This window comes from Emydura macquarii, unplaced genomic scaffold, assembly GCF_026122565.2.
Source record: "Emydura macquarii macquarii isolate MOO-44397 ecotype Brisbane River unplaced genomic scaffold, CSIRO-AGI_Emac_v2 contig_3511, whole genome shotgun sequence".
Classification (NCBI taxonomy): domain Eukaryota; kingdom Metazoa; phylum Chordata; order Testudines; family Chelidae; genus Emydura; species Emydura macquarii.
The window spans coordinates 1,095,375-1,117,795 of NW_027133648.1; the positions used below are offsets into that span (position 1 = coordinate 1,095,375).

Sequence of the window (22,421 nt, forward strand, 5' to 3'; positions counted from 1 at the left end):
CTCCTCGTCGCCGAATGAGGAAAGTGTTGGAAACATACCGTATCTGTCTGTATCCAACTTCCTGCACCACAGATCCAACTTCATCTGGAAGGCTCTGATTTTATTAGTCAGGTCTATTAATGTTGAAGGTTTTCTCTGAAGCGACAGATTGAGGTCATTAAGGCTATCAAAGATATCAGCTAGGTATGCCAAGTAGACAAGCCATTTCTTGTCACTGAACTTTTTGTTCAGCTCTTGTTTCTCCTTTTGCAGGAAAAACTCCACCATCTCTTCATGAAGTATAAAAACATGCTTTTATGCACGTCCCCTAGAAAGCCATCGGACCCAAGTGTGGCAAAGCAGAACTTCGTATTCACCACCCATTTCGTTGCAGAGCTCTTGAAAGAGATGATTATTCAGAGCATATACTTTAATTAATTCACTGCTTGTATAACAACATCCATCACTGCATTAAGGCACATTGGCAATGTCTTTGCAGCTAGGACTTGATGATGGATTCCACAATGAGTGACAATCACATTAAATGACACGCACTTTACCTTCTGCTGAAAGCCAGACCGTACACCCATCATGGCTGGAGCACCATTGGTATAGATACCTCAAAGATTTTTCCACTCTATGCCACTGCTTTCAAAAAAGGCATTCACCTTATTGAAAATGGCCCTAGCTGTTGTGGTTGTTTCGAGTTGTTCACAGAATAAGAAATCATCCTTAACATTCCCGGCATTAACATACTGTACGAACACTATCAATTGTGCGCAGTTAGTAACATCACTAGTCATCAGGTTGCAGGCTGAACATACTGAAAGTAGAATGTTTAATTTTAAAACAACTTGTTTTTTGATATCTTCAGACATCTCACATATTCTGCGTTTCACAGTATCATTTGACATGGAAAGTACATTAAGCTTTTTGGCAATATCATTGCCAAGCGTAAGTGATACAATATCTTTGCACGCTGGCAGAATAAGCTCCTCACCTATCACATGTGGTGTTTTGATATGGGCGATTTGTAGCGACACAGCATAAGAGGCCTCCACAGTTGAGGACATTTGCTGTCGGAAACTTCCATCTGCATCAAGCCTGGCTTTCTTTGTTGCTTCTTTGCATTTGAAAAAATCTACGTTTTGATTTTTATGCTCAGGATGTCTAGTTTCAAGATGTTGCTGCAGTTTCCATGGTTTCATCGATTCAGCAGATAAAACTTTGCAGCAAATGGTGCATTGTGGTTTTTCAGTACTAGAGGTAACGATGCTGGTAAAACCGTGTTTTATGTAAGACTCCATATACTTTCAGTTTTTAGCGGTTTTAACAGTAGAGGTGGTCATTATTTTCAGGAGAAAGTATGCGCCTGTGTCTCTGCTGGCTAAATAATAAAGTACTTCGTCAAATCAAGCCTTCTAATGTCATTTTGTCTCAGTCTCAGGACTGGCCATAGGAAAAATGGCGCCCTGGGCAAACTTCTATATGGTGCCCTTTCTTTGAAGGCAGAGCAGAGCTGGAGGTGGAATAGAGTTGGGGATAGAGCTGGGCTGGAGGGGTTTGGGCTTTATGCATGGTGGGAGTTGGGGCTCACAAATCCGATCCTGGTCAGGGTCAGATCTCACAGCTCCCCTGGGGGTGGGACTGGAGATGACAACTCCATGCCTAGCCAGCTCAGCGCTCATTCACAGCCCTGCACCTGGCTGAGTACCTGGCCATTCACAGCCCCATGGATGGCAGGGGTTGGAGCTGCTCACAGCTTTGAACTGGATGGGATGGCTCGCCAGGTTGCAGCTGCAGAAACTGACACTGGTCACAAACTGTGGCGGTCACAGTTTTTGGCACTGCACCGGCTGGGGCAGCTCACAGCCCTGTGCCCAGCTTGAGTTGGGGCTGCTGACAACCCAGTGCCTGGCTGGGGTCCAGGCAGCTCACAACCCCCGCATCTGGGCATTGGACCCCCAGTTTGAGAACCAGTGCTATAGACTGAACATGTGCTCTGCCCTGCCCCAAGGGCCACAGACGGTTTGTTTGCCCTGCCCTGCCCTGCCCTGCCCTGCCCAGAGGGTCAGAGCCCCCCAACTGCTATTGTTTGCCCCAGCCAGGAGGCTCGGAATGCTTTAGACCAGGGGTTCTCAAATGGGGTTGTGGACCCTCAGGGCTGCGAGGTTATTATGAAGGGGATCGTGAGCTGTCAGCTGGTAAGGGTGGAATGGCATGGTTGGGGGTGGGGAGGTTGTTGTCTCAGCCTGAAATATTTTCAAAGGTGGTCCCAACACAAAATCTTTGCGAATCCCTGTTTTAGACCAAGAATCTGCTTTGCCCTGCCCCAGGGGCCACAGACAGTTTGCTCTGCTCTGCCCTGCCCCAAGGGTGAGAGCCTTCCATTGCTATTGTTTGCCAGAGCCAGGAGGCTCGGTAGGCTGTATACTGATGATTTCCTCTGCCCTGCCCTAGCAGCTACAGGCTTGGCAGTTTGCTCTGCCCTGCCCTGAAGGTCAGAGCCCTCCACTGCCATTATCTGCCCTACCCAAGAGGCTTAAGGGCTATAGACTAAGTGTTTGCTCTGCCCTGCCAGGGCCTCTGAGAACTCCAACCACAATTGTTGGCTCAAGAGGACAGATTTTACCAGCCCCCCACTGGGCCAATGGAGGTGGCTCCGCTCAATTTGCTGAGACCCTGGGACACTAATAACCAGCATTACCTTTGTCTTGCTTGGGTTTAGATTCAACGAGCTGTTCTTCATTTGAGAGCTGATCTTATCCAAGCACTAGACCATCTTGGTTTTGAAGGTGTAGGTTGTATGGGGTGAAGGATAAGTAGAGCTGTATCTCATCTGCATATTACAGCATTTGAGTTAACTTCATCTCACCAGGTCTTCTTTTGGCTGCATACAGATGTTGAATAGGATCAGAGATAGAAGTGGTCCCAGTGGGCCTTCATAAATTGGGAGTCACGTTGCAGTTTTCCATAATTGCCCTCTGAATGTATCCATCAGGAATGACTCAGATCGTTTTAGTGCATTCTCCTGGACCCCTGCCATCTCTTTGAGGCAGTATCTGACAGTGTTGAAAGCTGCAGAGAGATCCAGTAGAAAGAGGATGGCTGTCTGTTGATAGCACCAGATCATCCATCAGTGGTACTAATTCTGTTTCTGTCCATATCCTGGCCTGAATCCTGAGTATGTCATGTCTAGGTTGCTGGCTTTGATTAGATGAGTTCTAGTCAGCCTCTGGTTAGCTTCTCTTTGAGTTTGCTCAGGAATAGTTGGCTAGAACCATTGGTGGTCGGACTGTTGTATGTTTGAAGGAGGGTGGGAAGATTTCTTCCTGAACAGGCACTGATTGTTTTGGTCAGAGTGGAACTACTTGCTCATGACTCTCCTGCATTAGCCAGGAAGAGCAGAAGTCAGATTCAACCAGTACGTTTTGTGACTCTGGGACTATAGATGACTGTTGGTTGGCTGGTAGAGAGGGATCAGATCATAGCAAGCCCAAGAGGCTTTCCTGAATGTGCATGATCATTTCAGTGAAGTAGAAGGATAGTTCTTCACAATGCTGGGTTCTGCTGTGGGCTGCAGACATCATGGTTAAATGAAACAGTTTACCACTTTGCATGGTTCCCTGAGTGGTATTTGACAGCTTCAGTGGAGGCTTATAGGAAGATTATTTTGGCCTGTAATACAGCCTTATTGTGAGCTTGGAGGAACTCTTTGTCTTTCAACCAGTCTCTTCCAGCCTTTGTTTTGTGCTGTCAGTGCTTGAGTTTTTGTCCCTCTGTCTCCACTCAGCACAGCATATCAGAAAAACAAGATCTGTGTGGCCAATGAGGGAGGAAGGACCTTTGGGGCAGGAGAGGCATCATGGTGATGATCAAGGTTCAAGTATGAGGGTAACGATTCCTCAGATCCTTAGCTTCTTGTCCTGTTGGTGGAGTGGTGCAGTCCTTTAGCATGTTTTGGAATTTGATACGGTCCATGAGTCTGCATAGATTAATCAAATTCATGGGTCTTTCTTGTTGCACTGGAGTTGGGAGAGTTCTGATCAATGCCTTATTGAGGTGATGGTCTGTCTGAGACTGACTGATTTGCAGTGTTCTCTATATGAACACCAGATTTGAAGAACAGCTTGCAGATGTGAGTTACACATTCTGCTGGTTTCCCAAGGTACCTTTGAATCCACCATTTATTATTAGTTATTATTTATGTGGCAATGACCATATGCTCACAAATGCATGCAACTAGACTGTCCTGGCCCAAAGTATCAGCCTTTGGGTATGTCTACTCTGCAATAAAACACTTGTGGCCGGCCTGTGTCAGTTGACTTGGGCTTGTGGGGCTTGGGTTTTCAGGGCTATACAGTTGCAGTGTAGATGTTGGGATTTGGGATGGAGCCCAGGTTCTGGGGCCAAATGAGAGGGAAGGGACCCAGAACCTGGGCTCCAACCTGAGCCTGAATCTCTACACTGTTTCATAGCCCTGTAGCCCAAGCCCCACATACCTTCTTCTTCAGCTCTGTGTAGCTCGAAAGCTTGTCTCTTTCACCATTATAAGGCCTGACAGTTTAATGAAGCAGCTTGTGTACTCAGAGGTGTGAATCCTACAACACTGGATGCTAGGGGAATATTATGAGTGATTAGAGCAGTGGAGAGATGGGGGGATAGCTGTGCTGGGAGTGGAGGATTGTGCGGGGGTAGATAGTTACTGGGGTGCCCTGGATTGCATGTGGTTTAGGGGGTAACTGGGGTGGCGGTAGAGCTGTGTGTGGGTCAACGTTACAGGTAAAATTCTGCAGGATAGGGAAATGTGGTGAATGGGGTGGAACTGGCTAGTGCATCTGGTTTTGCAAGCTCAGATACTACAAGAATGTGTGCAAGTATAAAAATCGGGATTGAGTCATCCATGAAAGACATTCATATGGCAAGAGCTTTGCAGTTGTGGCTCATCAATGTCCTCATCAATGCTCTGGCTGGAATTGAGAAGGAAAGAATGTGATTGTTTTAAAATTTAAAGCATCAGTATTATTTGATCTTTTTACAAGAAATACTTTTCAAAAGGTCTGCAAAAAAGCAGGGCTTAGCTTCCAGGGCTGTGGGGTGTGCACAGTACCCTTCTTTCTTCCTTGGTGTCTGGCCCATTGTCTGCTTCTCTTCACTGCTAGATTGTTGCTGAGTAGAATTTTGAGATGCAACATTTCTGTAAGTTTTGTTACATACCCAGGGATAAATGCAGACCTGAAGTAAGCTGATGCAACTCCACTGAGCACTCAGATGCTTCAGTGATGTGGCCCATATAAATACTTAGATACATCTGTATGCCAGGGCTGCCCAGGCCCTGAGTGTGCGCTGGGTGTGTAATTTTCTTATCTCTGTTTTGTTTAACAGCAAAAACGGAAACTGAGGCTTTACATCTCCAACACCTTTAACCCTGCGAAATCTGACGCTGATGACTCTGATGGCAGCATTGCATCCTGGGAGCTGCGAGTGGAGGGAAAGCTCCTGGATGATGTATGACTTGGCTGCATTGCTCTCTTCACTAGAGTTGAGAAGGGGCTGGAAGTTCCTGTTGTGTTCTGTAGGATGCTGGACTGTCACAGAGAATGCCAGTGTTAGAAAGGATATCTCCACGTAGGCGTGAAAGGACCACTGCTGCTGAGGAAGCATTATGTCCAGCAGAAGCAGCAGTGCCGACATAATTCTGTGTCATGTGGGTGAAAAGGGAGGGGAGGGGCATGATAGTGACAGAAGGAAAGAAAGGGAGAGACCCAAATATAGAAGGGGGAAGATGGGGGAAAGGTCTGCATTGGGGGAAATTCATTCCGTTTGTAGATGTAGGCTAGATTTGGGCCATACTTTGTGGGATAGGTTATGTCTGGGGCAGGCAGTGTTGCCAGATGGTGACACATGAGCAGTACGGGCTGCATTGTGAGGTGTAGGCTAGTGGGGCAAGAAAAGGATGTAGGGTGATTTGTGTTCATAGGAAGTGTCAGAGGGCATATGTCAGCGCCAGGTTGGAAGAGGGGGATTATTATTTTTTTATTGCAGTAGTTCCTAAATGTTCCAGTCAGGAATTGGGGCCCCTTCTGTTAAATACAGAACACATATATAGCAAAGACAATCTGTTACATTCTGGGGTGCAGTCCAAACTGGTGCTGGATTTTGTCACTGCCTGCCGTGCAATCATGGGTGCCTCTCGGTGCTTTGCTGTTGTAGCTTCCAGCCTATTTGGTCTGCTCACAAACAGCCTTTAAGCATGCAAGTCACACACTGAGTGTCTGTGTATAACGGCAGCGCTGGTCCAACAGCTCTGACCCCAGCAGCCTGTCAGCAACACTCCAGACACACTCTGGCTTCCACCAACCTTGGTTACTACTTGCGGGCTGACCCCGACACACTCCCAGTCCTGAATTTTCCCACAACATGTGTTCCGCACTGTCCAGCCCTCTCCTGGACAGTCCAAATATTAAAGGTCTGTTGTCCCTATGAAAGATCAATATTCAACAGTTTGCTACTTTAATTAGGGTTACCAAACAGTTCAGTTTAAACACAGCACTGGATTGATTTAGATTAAAAAATAAAACAAGTTTATTAAAACAAGATAGGATTTTGAGTGAATTCAAATATCAGGTATTAAAGTCAGAAATTGTTTTCAAGAGAAATAAAGATAAAATGCTTTCTAGTAACTAAAACTCAACAAGATAGACTTACTTCAAGGTAAAATCCTTACCACATGTTCCCAGCAACATGACTGAACGATTTCTCAAGTCAGGATCTCCCTCCAAAGTCAAAGGGCTGGTTCGCTTTTTCTTCTGAGGTGGGAGAGAGATGGTTTGAGAGGTGTTTTTGCCCCTCACTTTTATAGTCTAGTCACTCTTTGAATTGGATCCTTTTGAAGATTACCCCTCCAAGCAAAGTTTATTCAAACTGTAAAGAAGATGACATGGAGTCTGGTGGTGAAGGAGGCTTCATGATCTTTCTTCTCACCTGGGTTTGCTGAAATGCAGATTTACCTCATCTTCCTGCCATTTCCCCCCCTTTGCTGTCTTGAGAACCCTGTTTACTACTTATATGTAAATTGAGATAAACACACATCGCTCTCTTTAGACTAGACTTGTTTAACAACTTTTGCATAGTCAAGGCTGTGTAGTTTTGAACATTTGCTATCATCATTCAGGGGGATTTCATAACTTTTATAATGTTGCTAAATACATTTCACCATAATATTACCAGCATGTTAATAGTTTTCAAATGATACCTTACAAGGCACATTTTGTACAAAGATTATTACAATAGTGTGTAGGTTGTGAATACAGGGGTGTTCCTGTCCCCAAAGAGCTTATAATCTAAGTATGTGATGAGAGGCAACAAGTGGGAAACACAAGCAAATGTGCAGAGGAAAAGGTAATGGTGAAACAATCGCGATTAATGTAATAAGCAGCAGATGCTGCACGGCAACTGTCAGACCATGGTATATTTCTGGGAGGGACTGGGTGAGACTTGGTCATGGTGACCACCAAAGAAATAGAAAGGCAACATTTAAATCTGACAAAAGGAAATATTTTTTGCACTGTGCATGATTAACCTGTGGAACTCACTGCCACAGGATATAATTGAGGCCTTGTGCTTTTTAGTATTCTAAAAAAGGAATATCCATCATTACAATAGATAGAATAAACTGTCCTGCTCCAGGGTACAAGACAAAGTTTTCTGATAGGGTTAGGGGGAATCTTCCCCGATATGCAGATTATTCCACAATTGACCACTATCGGGTTTCTTGCACCTTCCTCTGAAGCAACTGATACTGGCCACTGTCAGAGACAGGAGACTGGACTAGCTGGACCTTGGATCCAATTCAATCTGGGAATTCATGTTCCAGAGGAGGTGGCCACACAAAGTTAGCAGGAAGCATAGGCTGGGATGTGTTCTTTGACATTTCTGTTTTCTGGTTTTACAGCTCAGTAAACAGAAGCGGAAGTTTTCCTCCTTCTTTAAAAGTTTGGTCATTGAGTTGGACAAAGATCTTTATGGACCTGACAATCATCTGGTGGAGGTAGGAGGTTCATGCAGGCCTGACACACAATCCTGCTTCTACTGCAACTCAACAACGATGTATGCTCTTTCTCCCTCCTCCAATGTTTGCTTTCATTGACTCTTTCTGCTGGGATGTTAGTGGCCTCACAAGTGGCTTCTCAGAGAGATTACCAGACTGGGTACAATGAGTAAGGGGGATGGCATATGTTCTTTCTTAGGGCTATGAAAGAGATTTACCATACATAATGGTTTATAGCTGTAGTGCTCAAATAATCTTCATTCAGGCATCATAGGCAACAAAGCCACATTGGCTTTGAGAAAGAAGACTTTGGTGTTGGAATTTTGCTGGTGCTGAGGCTGATTCTGGCTTATAAGGAGCCAGTTGGTGTGGGTCTTTCAGCTTTCCTGTGCGTTCTGGATCAAGGAATTTACATGATCTACTAGCTAATGAAGATAAGTACTTAAAAAGCTGTGAATAAGTATCAATTTCAAAATGATTTTATTGTAAGTGTCATGTTTTGTTTTTAAATTCAGCACTGTGTGAAGTCCTTCCTAGAATATATATATATGTGAAAAATTTTGTGTAGCATTTTTGTGGCCGTGTTATGGTGTTTGGTGTTATGAATATATAAACTGTTTTATAGATTGCAATTGCATCTACATAGACGATCAAATCAGGCCTGTTAATTAATCTATAAGTGTCATGACCATTCAGTAGCTGAGGGAATGACATTCATTATGCAAGTCCATGAAGGAATTAGGAAGTCCGGGCTGCTGGGTGCAGTCTACAAGTATATGTATGGCCTATATGTCTTTTACTTGGCCACAGCGACAAAAGGGGAGTCAGAAAGGCCCTATTTAGAGTCATTAGCAGCACATCTGAGTACTTCACATCTGAAATGATTGAGCTCTGCCCAAGATGGCACAGAAGGTCAAAACCAGTAGCTATACTATTGGATCTGTCACGAGATAGGCATTGGCTATATTTGAAGCTTGTTCTTGCCATCTAGTATGCCACTTGGAGATATTGAGGTTTCTTAGGGAAATTGAACTGAGACTGTGGCTTGGTGGATTAAATATATTTTCAACGGGGGTAGATGTAGCATATCTTTACCTTATGGACTAGATTCCACAAGGTAATTTATCACCTGATGTCAGGAGGGGCAGTGTTGAACAAGCCCGGCAGCCAGGCCTGGTTGATTGGTCTTATGGTTATATGCATAGTTTCACTGAGCTGAGTGTCTGCTAGTCCTCTGTGAATAGAGCTGGGCCACCCCGGTGAGCAATACTCTGCTGCAGAATACCACAAGGCAAGCCCAGAGTTTCTTAGTGTCTGCACATTGGCTCCCCAGGTAGAACCAGCTCATTTGCTGATCAGACTATTACTTATCTTCATTTCGATTGAAAATAAACTCTGTTAATGAAACATACATGTAGTGACAAATGTAACTGTGTAATAGATATGTGAGGTCTGTGACAGGGTCAGACTAGATGACTATCAGAGAGTGCTACTATTTGCAAACTGGACGCTCGCCCACTGCCTAAGGCCCCTCCCCCAGCCTAAGGGGAGGAGCCACTGGACCCAGAACGCAACTGAATGCTTGGGACAACAAATGGAAAAACAGGAAGGGGCATGGGGGTCACAGGTTTAAATGAAGTGAACCGGAAGGGGACACCGAGCAGAGAACCCCGGACAGTGCCCACTGCTCCCGGAAGGCGTCAAGGGAACTAGCAGACGCTGCCCAGAGGAACTCTGCCCGGATGCGTGAACACACAAGGGAATGGAGTAGGCCCCACAGTCGCAGAGCACCCCTCCCCCCCCCGGCCAACCTCCTCTCCCTGGTCTTGTAGATGGCCAGTTTGGCCAGGGCTAGGAGGAGGTTGACGAGGAGGTCCCGTGACTTCGTGGGGCCACGGATGGGATGTGCATAAATGAACAGGTGTGGGGAGAAGTGCAGCCAGAACCTCAGCAGGGTTAGAGTTAGTGCCAGAAGGCCAATATATCAGCCCCAGGCTCAGCAAGTCCCTTTTCCCTTGATAGCTGAGCAGGGATTACTCCAGGTTAATTAACACACCTGAAGCCAATCAAGGCCCCACCTAGGACCTGTTAAAAACCTCCCCTCCAGAGAAGAGGTGTGACTGGAGTTGTGGGAATGAGGTGAGCTACCAGAGTGTGTGAGCAGGCAAGACACTGTCAGAAGGCAGAAGGATGTCAGAGAAGGAGCAGAACACTGGCAAGGGAGAACTCTGCAGGTACATAGACTGGGGGAGGGAAAAAACCCTGCCCAAAGAGGGCAAAGGACCTTTCCCAGGCCTTGGAGGCCTGAGGAAAAAGACCCTTCCAGAAGGGGAAGATAGAACTGGACATTTGGTTCGGCACTCCCACGCCCAGTGGGGCTGTCAGAGATCAAGAGCCTCTCCTGGCAAGGAGGGCCAGGAAGGGCCCCTGTCTGAGCAGGGTATGGACATTAAGTCAGGGGGCACAGGGAAGTAACCCAGGGAAGCTAGCCGCTTTCCTGAAGCCACAGCGCAAAGCTGCTACTTGTAGGGTCCCTGGGTTGGGGCCCGGAGTTGAGGGTGGGACTGGGCCACTCCCCACCCCACTGGCCATTCACTGGAGGGGCAAGAGCACCAGTGAAGTGGCAAGGGCCTACCAGAACCAGAGACAGGACTGGGAGCCAGTAGGGAGCAGACATCTTAGGGAGGCTGTATTACCATCACCCACCACTAGAGGGTGGAAGAACACTAAGGGGTGAAGCAGTTATCTGACCTAGCGCTAGAAGGAAGCACTAGACCCACCGAGGTAGAGAAAGAGCTTTGTCACAGGTTGTAGAAAAAGTTCCAGTTTGCAATATATATTGTGTTATCCAACAAATAACATACACTGATATAGAGAGAGACTGTATTTTAAGGCAAATGTGCAAGGGGAAGAGTTGGAATTTTCTAACTTTGGAGGGTGTGATTTCAGAATCTTACTGTTGAACTAATGATAATTTTTTCATGGAACACAACATCCCACGTCAGCCAGAGGCAGGCTGACCTCTTCTTGTTTTGTTTCTCCTCTGGCAGTGGCACAGAACTCCCACTACCCAGGAGACTGATGGCTTCCAGGTGAAGAGGCCTGGTGATGTGAGTGTGCGGTGCACACTTCTCCTCATGTTGGATTACCAGGTCAGTGCATTGCACTTGGCATGATTGTTGCTCAAATAGAACACAAACATCAGGATACAGTACATCACAAGGGAGGCACCCTGTCACACACACCAAGAAATCATTTCCAGCTGTCATTTCTGTGATTCTGAGTGATGGAATTTTTATGAAGGGCATCTTTTGCAAACAAAACTCTGTTTTTTGGATTGGTGGAGGAGGTAAATGTCGTGAATGTACAATGTCCAGGGCTATATATATTCTTAGATTCATAGATTACAAGGCCAGGAGGGACCACTGTGATCATCTGTTCTGATCTCCTGTATAAAACAGGCCATAGGACTTATTTGAATTAATTCCTATTTGAACTGTAGCCTATCTTTTATAAAAACATCCAATCTTGATTTAAAAATTGTCAGTGATGCGGAATCCACAGAATTCTTGGTAAATTGTTCCAGTGGGTAATTACCCTCACTGTTAAAAATGTATGCCTTATTTTCAGTCTGAATTTGTCTAGCCTCAACTTCCAGCCGTTGGATTGTATTATAATTTTGTTTGCTAGACTGAAGAGCCTACCATCAAATATTTGTTCTCCATGTAGGTACTTACAGACTATGATCAAGTTATCCCTTAACCTTCTCTGTGTTAAGTTTAACAGATGGAGCTCCTTCAATCTGTCACCATTCAGCATGTTTTCTAATCCTTTAATAATTATCATGGTTCTTTGAACCCTCATCAGTTTATCAGCATTCTTCTTGAATTGTGGACACCAGAACTGGACACACTATTCCAGCAATGGTTCCAAATACAGAGGTAAAATAACTTCTCTACTCCTACTCGAAATACCCCTGTTTCTGCATCTAAGGATCAGGTTAGCCCTTTTGGCCATAGTGCTGCATTGGGAGCTCATGTTCAGCTGATTATCCACTATGACTCCTCCCCAGTCTTTTTCAGAGATACTGCTTTCCAGCATAGAATCCCTTATCATGTAAATATGGTCTCCATTCTTTGCTTCTACATGAATACATTTACATATGACCATTGCATCTGTTCAAGCTGCTACATCAAGAGTAGGAACATGCAGAGGCTGCTTGAATAAGAGGTTCTTGTTTAGTGGTGCTGATAACTCTGTGGATGTTCTTATTTGTGTTTTGGGAGCAGCTTATTCTGGTTTAGTTTAAATCTGTTCCTAATTGGCAGAAGCTAAACCAAAATACAGTTGGTTTGAAACCAAATGAGAGAGAGAGAGAGTCCACATAGCCTTTTGCAACAGTTTAACCAAATCAAGCAGACACCCCTTGAACAGGGTGGTCACGGTTCCGCTGTCAGTCCTGGCCTCCCTAAATTGGTGGCGGACTCCCAGGGCAGGGATGAGAGGTGTCCCTTTCAGAGATCTGGCCCCGTCGGTCACCCTGATCTCCGATGCCTCGGATGTGTGGTGGGGAGCCTACATCAGCGCCAGCCTAGGCACTCAGGGGCTCTGGATGAGGGAGGAGAGGCAATGTGAAAGAGCTCAGGGCCATCCAACTAGCGTGCAAGGTATTCCTCAAATTCCTTATGGGCAGGGTGGTGCAGGTGCTTACGGACAACACTGCAGCCATGCTTTATATAAACAGCGGGGAGGCGTGCTCCTCGGCCCTCTGCCAGGAAGCCATCCGTCTGTGGGACTTTGCAGTGAGGCACAACTTTCACTTATCTGCCTCTCATCTTCCGGGGGTGAGGAATGATGAGGCGGACCACCTCAGCAGGTCATTTCTATCCTGCCACGATTGGTCGTTGCACCCGGAGGTCGTGACTTTGATCTTCCACAAGTGGGGTGTTCCCCAACTGGACTTGTTTGCGTCATCCTGGAACAAGAAGTGTCCAAGGTTCTGCTCACTCTGGGGTCGCGAGCCGGGCTTGATATCCGATGCGTTCCTCATCGAATGGACGAGGACCCTCATGTACGCGTTCCCACCCATTCCGCTCCTGCCCAAAGTTCTCTTGAAAATCAAGAGGGACAGGGTGGACGTGATACTCATTGCCCCGGCATGGCCTAGACAGCATTGGTTCAGTATGCTGATGGACCTGTCGATTGCCCCACCCGTGGAGCTCCCGAGACGGCACGACCTGCTCTCCCAGGACCATGGCCACCTGCTGCACCCGGACCTGGACTCCCTACACCTCACGGCCTGTAGGCTCTGTGGCTGACAGAGGGAGAAAGAGCCTGCTCGGCACAGGTCCAACAAATTCTATTGGGCAGCAGAGAACCTTCAACACAGGTCATGTATCGAGCTAAGTGGAAGCGGTTTACCTGCTGGGCAGAGTCCCGGGGCATTCTGCCAAGCCTCTCTCCTATTCAGGCGATCCTGGAGTACCTGCTCCAGCTAAAGCTCCAGGGTCTGGCGCTGGCCTCCCTGAGGGTCCACCTGGCGGCCATCTCAGCCTTCCATCAGCCGCTAGAGGGGAGATCCCTGTTGTCCCACCCCATGTCGGTCAGGTTCCTCAAGGGGGTGGAGAGGCTGTACCTGCAGGTCCGTGACCCGGTGCCTCCCTGGGATCTCAACCTGGTCCTCTCGAGACGCACAGGGCCCCCCTTTGAACCCATGGCTACATGCCCTCTGCTCATCCTTTCATGGATGGTAGCCTTTCTGATAGCCATTACCTTGGCTAGGAGGGTCTCCGAGATTAGGACTTTGGCCTCGGAGCCCCCTTATACTGTATTCTTTAAGGATAAGGTACAGTTGAGGCCACATCCAGCCTTCCTGCCCAAGGTGGTTTCCCAATTTCATTATAACCAAGATATTTTTCTCCCCATGTTTTTTCCCAAACCACACGGTTTGAAGGAGGAGTGGAGATGGCGCTCGCTGGACATGAGACGAGCCCTGGCCTACTACATCGAGAGGACAAAGCCGTTCCGGAAATTGACGCAGCTCTTCGTTGCAGTGGCGGACCGGATGAAAGGCTCACATGTCTCCACCCAGCACATCTCCGCGTGGATCACTTCCTGCATCAAGTACTGCTATGAGCAGGCGAATGTGCCACTTCCAGGTGTCATCACAGCGCACTCAACCAGGGCTCAGGCCTCCTTGGCGGCCTTCCTGAAGAGAGTGCCTCTGCAGGACATCTGCAGAGCCGCCACCTGGTCATCAGTACACACCTTCACGTCCCACTACGCCATTGTTCAGCAGGTGAGAGAAGATGCGGGTTTCAGCAGAGCCGTGCTGAGGGCAGCTCACCGGTAACTCCTACCCACCTCCAAGGTATTGCTTTTTAATCACCTATATTGGAATGGACATGAGCAATCTCTCGAAGTAGAAAACAAAGTTACTTACCAGTAACTGTTGTTCTTCAAGACATGTTGCTCATGTCCATTCCACACCCACCCTCCGGTCCCCACTGTCGGAGTTGGCAGAAAGAAGGGACAGAGGGGCTGTAGGGTTGGCGGTGCTTCATATACCGCGGCATGTGCGCGGGACTCCAGGGGGCACCAGAGCCGACCCTACGGGGTCTGCTAAGGGGAAAAAAGTTCCGGGAACCCGTGCATGGTGGCGTGCACTCACCTATATTGGAATGGACATGAGCAACACATCTCAAAGAACAACAGTTACTGGTGAGTAACCTTGTTTTTCCACCACTCACTCTTGTTTCTAGTTACATCTTTATTCTTTCTTAAATAAACCTTCTTTTGTTATATTATAAGTGCTTACAAGCACTTTTACAGTGGTTTACAGGAGCTGTGGTTTAAGGTAAAATTGGTAAACGGGCATGCTGTACCTTTATGTGCAGAGGTTCTGGAAATTCTGTGAGTAGTCTGTGTCAGGGGCTGGGTATCATAGGGAATGATTCAAAGCAATTGGGGGGCACCTCTTGTTAACCTGCAAGGTGTAATCCCAGAGGAGAGTGCTTGAGTGGCTGAAGGGCAGGTTGTGTCAGGGAGTTGACACCCAGCTATGACAAGAAAGACTCTCGCTGGAGGCAGGGGTTAGCAAAGTGACTCACAGTCCTGGGTACCCCAAGAGCCATCACATCCCTACTTTTGAGGTGGGAATCATCTATGTTACAGTGGCACAGATGCAGTGCCATAGCTGTTCTGTTGTAACAACTGTAGTGTAAACATATTCTTAAGTACAAGTAATCATGGCTTCATTACATTTGTTATGTGCTAGTAGAATAAAGTCCAAACTAGTAATATATATATACCTGGTGCTTTAAAAGGGCCAATTTCACAAAGCTGAAAACAATCATGAGCCAGATCAACTGGGAGAAAGAACTTAAGCAGGAAAATATGAAAGATAACTGGGAATCGTTTAAGAACATTTTGTTAGATTGCCAAAAACCACTATCCCAAAATCAAGAAAGAAAGCAATTCTGATTAAAAAAAACAACCTGGCTTAGATGGGTAGTGAAAGCAACTATAAAATTGGAGGGAGGGAGGGAGGCGGGCGTGGGGGAAGAGAGAGAGAGAGAGGAAAAAATAAACAGAAAAAGGAAAAGTTGATAGCAGTGAATATAAATAGAAATTGTAGAAAATTGATAAGGGAAGTAAAGGACAAAAGAAAGCTATGGACAACAGAGTTGAGGAAAATAAGGAATTTAAAAAAAATATATTAGGAGGGAAAGGAATCCTAACAATTGTTTGGGTCCATTACTAGATGGAAATGGTAGGATTGGAAATAATAATGCAGAAAAGGCAAAAGTGTTCAATAAATATTTCTGTTCTGTGTGTGGGGAAAAAGAGAGTTGATGTATTCGTATCATATAATGATTATGAAATACTTTCCATTCAGGAGGATGTTGAACAGCAATTAATAAAATTAGACACTTTCAAATCAGTAGGTTTGGATAACTTGCATCCAGAAATTTAAAAGGCGCTTGATTAGGAACTCTATAGATCATTAATGTTGATTTTCAAAAAGTTTTGGAACACTGGGGAAATTCCAGAGGACTGGAAGGAAGCTAATGTTGTGCCAGTTTTTATAAGGATAAGTCCCGGACAAAATAAAGGAATGGCTGATATAGAACTCAATAAATAATTAAAAGAGAGTAATATAATTAATCCTAGTCAACAACATGGGTTTCTGGAAAATTGATCTTGTCAAACTAACGTAATTTTTTTAATGAGATTTCAATTTTGGTTGTTAAAAGATAATAGTGTCAATGTAATATTTTTAGATCTCTTTAGAGCATTTGAATTGGTACTGCATGACATTTTGATTTAAAAAAATTGATACAAAATCAAAATGGCACACATTAATTGGATTAAAATTGGGTGACTGACAGCTCTCAAAATGTAATTGTAAACATAGAATCATTGAGCTTATGTGTTACTAGTGGAGTACTGCAAGGATTTTTTTGGGGGGGCTTATGCTATTTAATATTTTTATCAATGTCCTGGAAGAAAACAAAATCATCATTGATAATGTTTGCAGATGATACAAAGATTGTGCCAAATACTGAAGGGTGAAGGTCACTGATACAGAGCAATCTGGATTCTTTGATAAGCCAGGTGCAAGCAAACAAAATGCATTTCAATATGTCCATATGTAAAGTCCTACATCTAGGAACAAAGACTTTAAGCCTCACTTATAGGATGTGGAACTCCATTCTGTGAAGCAGTGACTCTGAAAAAAACTTAGGGGTCATAGTGGATGATTAGAAGAATATGAGCTCCTAGTGCAAGGCTGTGGCCAAAAGATAATGTGATCTTTGGGTGTATAAACAGAGGAATATTGAGTAAGGGAAAAAAGGTTATTTTACTTCTGTATTTGGCAGTGGTGTGCTGGTGTCCACAATTCAAGGAAGATGTTGGAAATTTGGAGAGGGTTCAGAGAAGAGCCACGAGAATGGTTAAAGGGTTAGAAAACATGCCTTAAAGTGAAAGATTCAAGGCACTCAATCCATTTAGCTTATCAAAGAAAAGGTTAAATAGTGACTTGATCACAGTCTGTAAAGGGTGGTCTACACTACACAAGTCAATATAAGGCAGTTTACATTGACCTAATTATGTCAGTGTCTACACTATAGCTGTCCTCCAGCAGATGTAAGTGCCCTACTACACCGACATACTAACTCCACCTGCACAAGAGGCATAAGGTTTATGTCAGTGTAGTTAGGGTGACACAGTCTCTGTGTAGACACTGCCTCCTTTACATTGACTGGTGGCTGTCTTGTCAATTTCACAGCAGGACCCCTGAAATTGAGAAGACAGCTTGGCAGCTACAGTCTAGCTGCCCCCAGCTCCCCTGGAGAGTTGGGTAGTTGGACCCCCCGCTCCCGGATGGGAGCTGGGGCGAGAAACCCAGGTGGCTTCCCCCCTCCCACCTGGGAGCCAGGGCGAGAAGCTGGGGCAGCCCTACTAGCTCCCTGCTGGGAGCAGGGCAGCTTTGTCAATTTCAGGGCTTGGTGAGTTGTGAAATTGACAAGGCTGCCTGGTGGGGAAGGGCAAGGGTGGCACCGAGAAGCTGGGGCAGCAGGACCCTGCTCCCTGGGGGCGTGAAGCTCTGCGTGGCTTCCTCCAGCTCCCAGCAGGGAATGGGGAGCAGAAGGCAGGGGGCAGGAGCCTGTGAGCCTGTGGGGCAGCCGGACTTCCGGCAGGGATCTGCCAGCGGAGCTGAGAGACCAGGCTCTCAGTTCCCCACACTGCCCCTCCTACCTCAGTGGAAGCACTCCTGGTGAGGACGCACACCACTGACTCAAGAAGGGTAGTGAGGACATGAACTACCACAGTAATTACTGCTGTGGCTGTAAATTGATCTAATATAGGTTGACTTACGTTTCTCGTGATGAAAAACTGGCCTCACATTTGCTGCTGCTGCTGCTCTCACTGTTTCTTGCTGTCTGCTGGTATGGAGGGAATAGAATCTTACGCTTAGAATATACAGCCTAGCAATCAGTACTTCTAGGTTATAGTCCCAGCTCTAGGGGTACTGTTGTCTAGTGGTTAGAGCAGCAGAACTGGGAATCAGGAGTCCAGACTTAGTCCTTCTATCACATGAACATAGACTTGTATTTTATCTTACACTAGGTTGCATGCTCTTTGGGCCTGAGGCTATGCCTTCCTTTGTGCACAGTGCCCTGCACACAGAGGCATCTCCATCATAGAATCATAGAATATTAGAGTTGGAAAGGACCTCAGCAGGTATCTAGTCCAACCCCCTGCTCAAAGCAGGACTAACCTCAGCTATATCATCCCAGCCAGGACTTTATCAAGCCAGGCCTTAAAACCTGTAAGAATGGAGATTTCACAACCTCCCTAGGTAAGACATTCCAGTGTTTCACCACCCTCCTAGTAAAAATGTTTTTCCTAATATCCAATCTAGACCTCCCCCACTGCAGCTTGAGACCATTGCTCCTTGTTCTGTCATCTGCCGCCACTGAGAACAGCTAGCTTCATCCTCTTTGGAATTCCCCCTTCAGGTAGATTTCTTTTCGCCCAATCCTTCAATTTGTCTAGGTCACACTGTATCCTATCCCTACCTTCCAGCATATCTACCACTCCCCCCAGCTTAGTGTCATTTTAGTGTGTCAGTCCTTCAACTCAGCTCTCCCCACTTCTAGGTAAGCATCCTAAGCACCAGACTATAGGCTATTATGGGATAGGGCTGCTCTCAGTCTTTCCTGCTGAAGCTGTTCCACTTTGCATATTCAGATTTCTCTCTGCCTGATTCAGAGGAGGAATTTGAATCCACATCTCCTACCTCTCAGGTAAGTGCATTAATTACCGAGTCATAGAGTCCTTCTCTCTCTCTCCTTTTGGCCCAATGAATATTTAAGTATATATACAAAGTGGAACAGCATCAACTGCAGCAGCTGAGAGCCAGATAGCCTGTAGCCTGTTTGCTGGAGCACTCACCTGGGAGGAGAAGACTTGAGTTCAAGTCTCTGCTCTAAAGAATATTTAAGTATTTATACAACGTGGATCAGCTTCAGCAGGCATGATTGAGAACAGAATAGTCTCTAGCCTAGTTGTTAGGATGCTCACCTGGAAGGCGGGGAGAGCTGAATTCAAGTTCCTCATGCAGAGTGGAGATCCAAACATGGGTCTCCCAGATCCTGTGCAAGTGCCCTAACACTGGACTAAATGTTATAAGGGGTTGACAGGCACACACTTCCAATTTGCTGACAAATTCTGAACATTTTTGAAAATGAGCCAAATATTCTGTTCTTTTTTTGGTTTGCTAGCTGAACTAAAAAATCAGTTATTTGCCCATCTCTTTTATAACTAATTTTAGCTGAGAGACTGCATATCTTATATAACTGCTAATGGGACTTTCTAGATCATAATTCACTGTTTTAAATCTGGGCTAGATCAATAGTGATGAAAAGTTGTTACCCTCTAATGGCTGTTTAGTGGCCTGCTTATATGAATAAATATTGGCGGTTCTTAGTCCAGTTTCTTGTCCTCACATTACAAAAACCATGATCAAAATTGGTACTGGTTGGTCCACTTGTTGGTAGGCTCAACAGTTAGGCCAAGAGTTCCATAGGGACTGAACTTTCCTTTCACCCTTAAATATTGTTCTTCCAGGGCAGGATTGAGGCACACATCATGGGCAGCTTGCACTTTTGCTGCCTTGATTTCTTGAGTCTGGCACATTTATAAGGAACAAATTCACTAAAAAGTTAAAAACAAAACTCACCTTAACCCTATGCATCTTTCTGTCTGTCTGTTTCTCTCTCTGTCTGTTGCAGCCTCCACAGTTTAAACTGGACCCACGACTGGCCCGTTTGCTGGGAATACACACACAGACCCGATCAGCAATTATCCAGGCTCTCTGGCAGTACATCAAAACAAACAAACTGCAAGACTCCCATGATAAGGAATACATCAACTGTGACAAATACTTCCAGCAGGTAACTCCCTATTAGTAGCAGATCTCTGCAATGCTTGGGAGTAGCATCTGGCTGTTTCTTGGATGGGCAGGAGGTACTGAATAAAAGTTTCCTTTTATAATTCTCTAAATTTCTTCAGTTCCGTGGGGCTGTCAGCAGACACTACCACCAATGGGACAAATACTCTTCACACATGCTGGAGCTGTTAGGCATTACTTCCTGTAGCTCAACACTCCTACCCCAGTTGTGGCCTTTCCAGGAGGGAGAACTTGGTCAGGTTATGATACTGTGTCTGGGCCCCTGTAACTTTGTTTTTAAGTGGCCTGGACTGAGTTCTTGAGAGCTGTGTTGTTGTCACCAACATTCAGCTGATAGTTGTGAACACTATGACACATGGTGTTGATGTTCTGCCAAAAAAAAAAAAAAGTGTTCTTAACTCAGGTGAGCTAATCTAGGTTAAAATAGCAGTGAAGAATATGGCAACTCAGATTAGCAGCTTGAGTTAAAACCTATAGGGGAGCCTAGAGTTGAACTGGAGTTGCTAATCCAAGTTAAAAGCCAAGCTGCTGTGTCTTCGTTGCTATTTTAACCCAAATTAAATACGTACCTTTATTTTGCAGTGCAGACATACCCCCAGAGTCACATATCCACATAGTTCTTCCTCCTACATAACAGTGCTGGAAGGAATTTGTTTTGCTTTTCTGTATTCTGTAAGAATTGCTTTGCACAGCTCTGACTTATGAATCAAAGTTTTCTAATTACCATTTTATACCAGTCACACAATATAATCTAATTCTGAATGGTTGGTTTTAGGGACAAAATGGGTGAGGTGATATCTTTTATTGGTACAAATTCTGTTTAGTGAAAGAGACAAGCCTTTGAGAAATCTTCGGTCAGATGATTAGGGAGTAGTATAAAAATAGCGCTCAAGCATGCAGGAATGGAATCATAGAAGATTAGTGTTGGACAGGACCTAGGAAGGTCATCTAGTACAACTCCTGCTCAAAGCAGGACCAACCTCAACTAAACCATCCCAGCCAGGGCTTTGTCAAGCCACACCTTAAAAACTTCTAAGGATGGAGATGCCTCTACCTCCATAGGTAGCCCATTCCAGTGTTTCACCACCCTCCTAGTGAAAAAGGTTTTTTCCTAATATTCAACCTAGACCTCTCCCACTGCAACTTGAGACCATGCTCCTATTTTTGCCATCTACCACCATCAAGAACAGCCTAGCTCCATCTTCCCTGGAACCCCCTTTCAGGTAGTTAAAGGCTGCTATCAAATCTCCCCTTATTCTTCTCTTCTGCAGACTAAACAAGCCTAGTTCCCTCAGCTTCTCCTCCTAAGTCATGTACTCCATCCCCCTAATTATTTTTGTTGCCCTCCTCTGGATTCTTTGCAATTTGTCCACATCTTTTCAGGGGGGCCCAAAACTGGAGACAGTACTCCAAATGAGGCCTCCCCAGTGCCGAATAGAGGGGAATAATTACTTCCCTCGATCTTCTGGCAATGCTCCTACTAATGCAGCCCAATATGCCGTTAGCCTTCTTGGCAATAAGGGCCAAGCATGCAGGAATGAAATCATAGAAGATTAGTGCTGGATGGGACCTCAGAAGGTCATCTAGTCCAACTCCCTTCTTGTCCACTGTACCCCCAGGTCCTTTTCTGCCGAAATGCTGGCTCAAGCCACAGTCGGTCTGTGCAGGAGTCCTCTTCTTCACATCCTACCCCTCACTGTCCCTGGTCACCAATGCCTCAGCAGTGGGCTGGAAAGCTCATCTAGGGGGGCTCAGGACCCGGGCCTCTGCTCCCAAGCAGAGCTTTCACTTCACATCAATGTAAGAGAACTGAGGGTGGTACGCATGGCTTGTCAGACCTTCCAAGCCCACCTGAAAGGCAAATATGTGTCAGTCATGACTGACAATACAATAGCGATGTTCTATATAAACAGACAGGGTGGAGCATGCTCATCTCTCCTGTTCCAGGAAGCCCTCAGACTGTGGGACTTTTGCATAGATCACTTGATACACCTGGAGGCGTCCTTCTTTCCTGGCTCTCAGAAGAGGAACACAACAGGAAGTGCATGCAGTTCTGCTCCAACCAGAATCATAGTCTGGGATCAGTCGTGGACGCATTCCTCATCTCATGGACAAGCCATCTGTTCTACACATTTCCGTCTATCCTGTCCATTCATGATATTCTGCTGAAGGTCAGGATGAAGGTCCTCTGTAATTCTGGTAGCCCCAGCCTGGCCATGCCAACACTGGTAAACAACGCTCCTCAACCTCTCAGTGGAAACTCTCATCAGTCTGCCTCTGGTTCTGGACCTGATCACTCAGGACCACAACCGCCTTTGTCACCCCAGTCTCAAGTCTCTCCACCTCAGAGCATGGAAGCTCCATGGCTGAATCATCTGGAGCTAGAGAGCTCAAAACCAGTTAAAGAGATCC

The 22,421-nt window shown here is 45.8% G+C and overlaps 1 protein-coding gene across 7 annotated transcripts in view; it reads left to right on the forward strand.

Moving 5' to 3' along the window:
- The window catches only part of SMARCD3 (SWI/SNF related, matrix associated, actin dependent regulator of chromatin, subfamily d, member 3), a 165,910-nt gene that overhangs the window by 101,788 nt on the left and 41,701 nt on the right, over window positions 1-22,421 (forward strand). For 6 of the 7 annotated variants that reach the window (XR_010917562.1, XM_067535713.1, XM_067535714.1 and 3 more), the window contains 4 exons: window positions 5,365-5,487; window positions 7,934-8,029; window positions 11,080-11,181; window positions 19,831-19,992. Coding sequence is in view for 6 of the 7 variants with exons in the window: in XM_067535713.1 (XP_067391814.1) it covers window positions 5,365-5,487; window positions 7,934-8,029; window positions 11,080-11,181; window positions 19,831-19,992 (483 nt within the window). In the remaining variant the exon portion in view is untranslated. The remainder of the gene's footprint in view (window positions 1-5,364; window positions 5,488-7,933; window positions 8,030-11,079; window positions 11,182-19,830; window positions 19,993-22,421) is intronic. The other variant, XM_067535716.1, reaches the window with a different exon arrangement.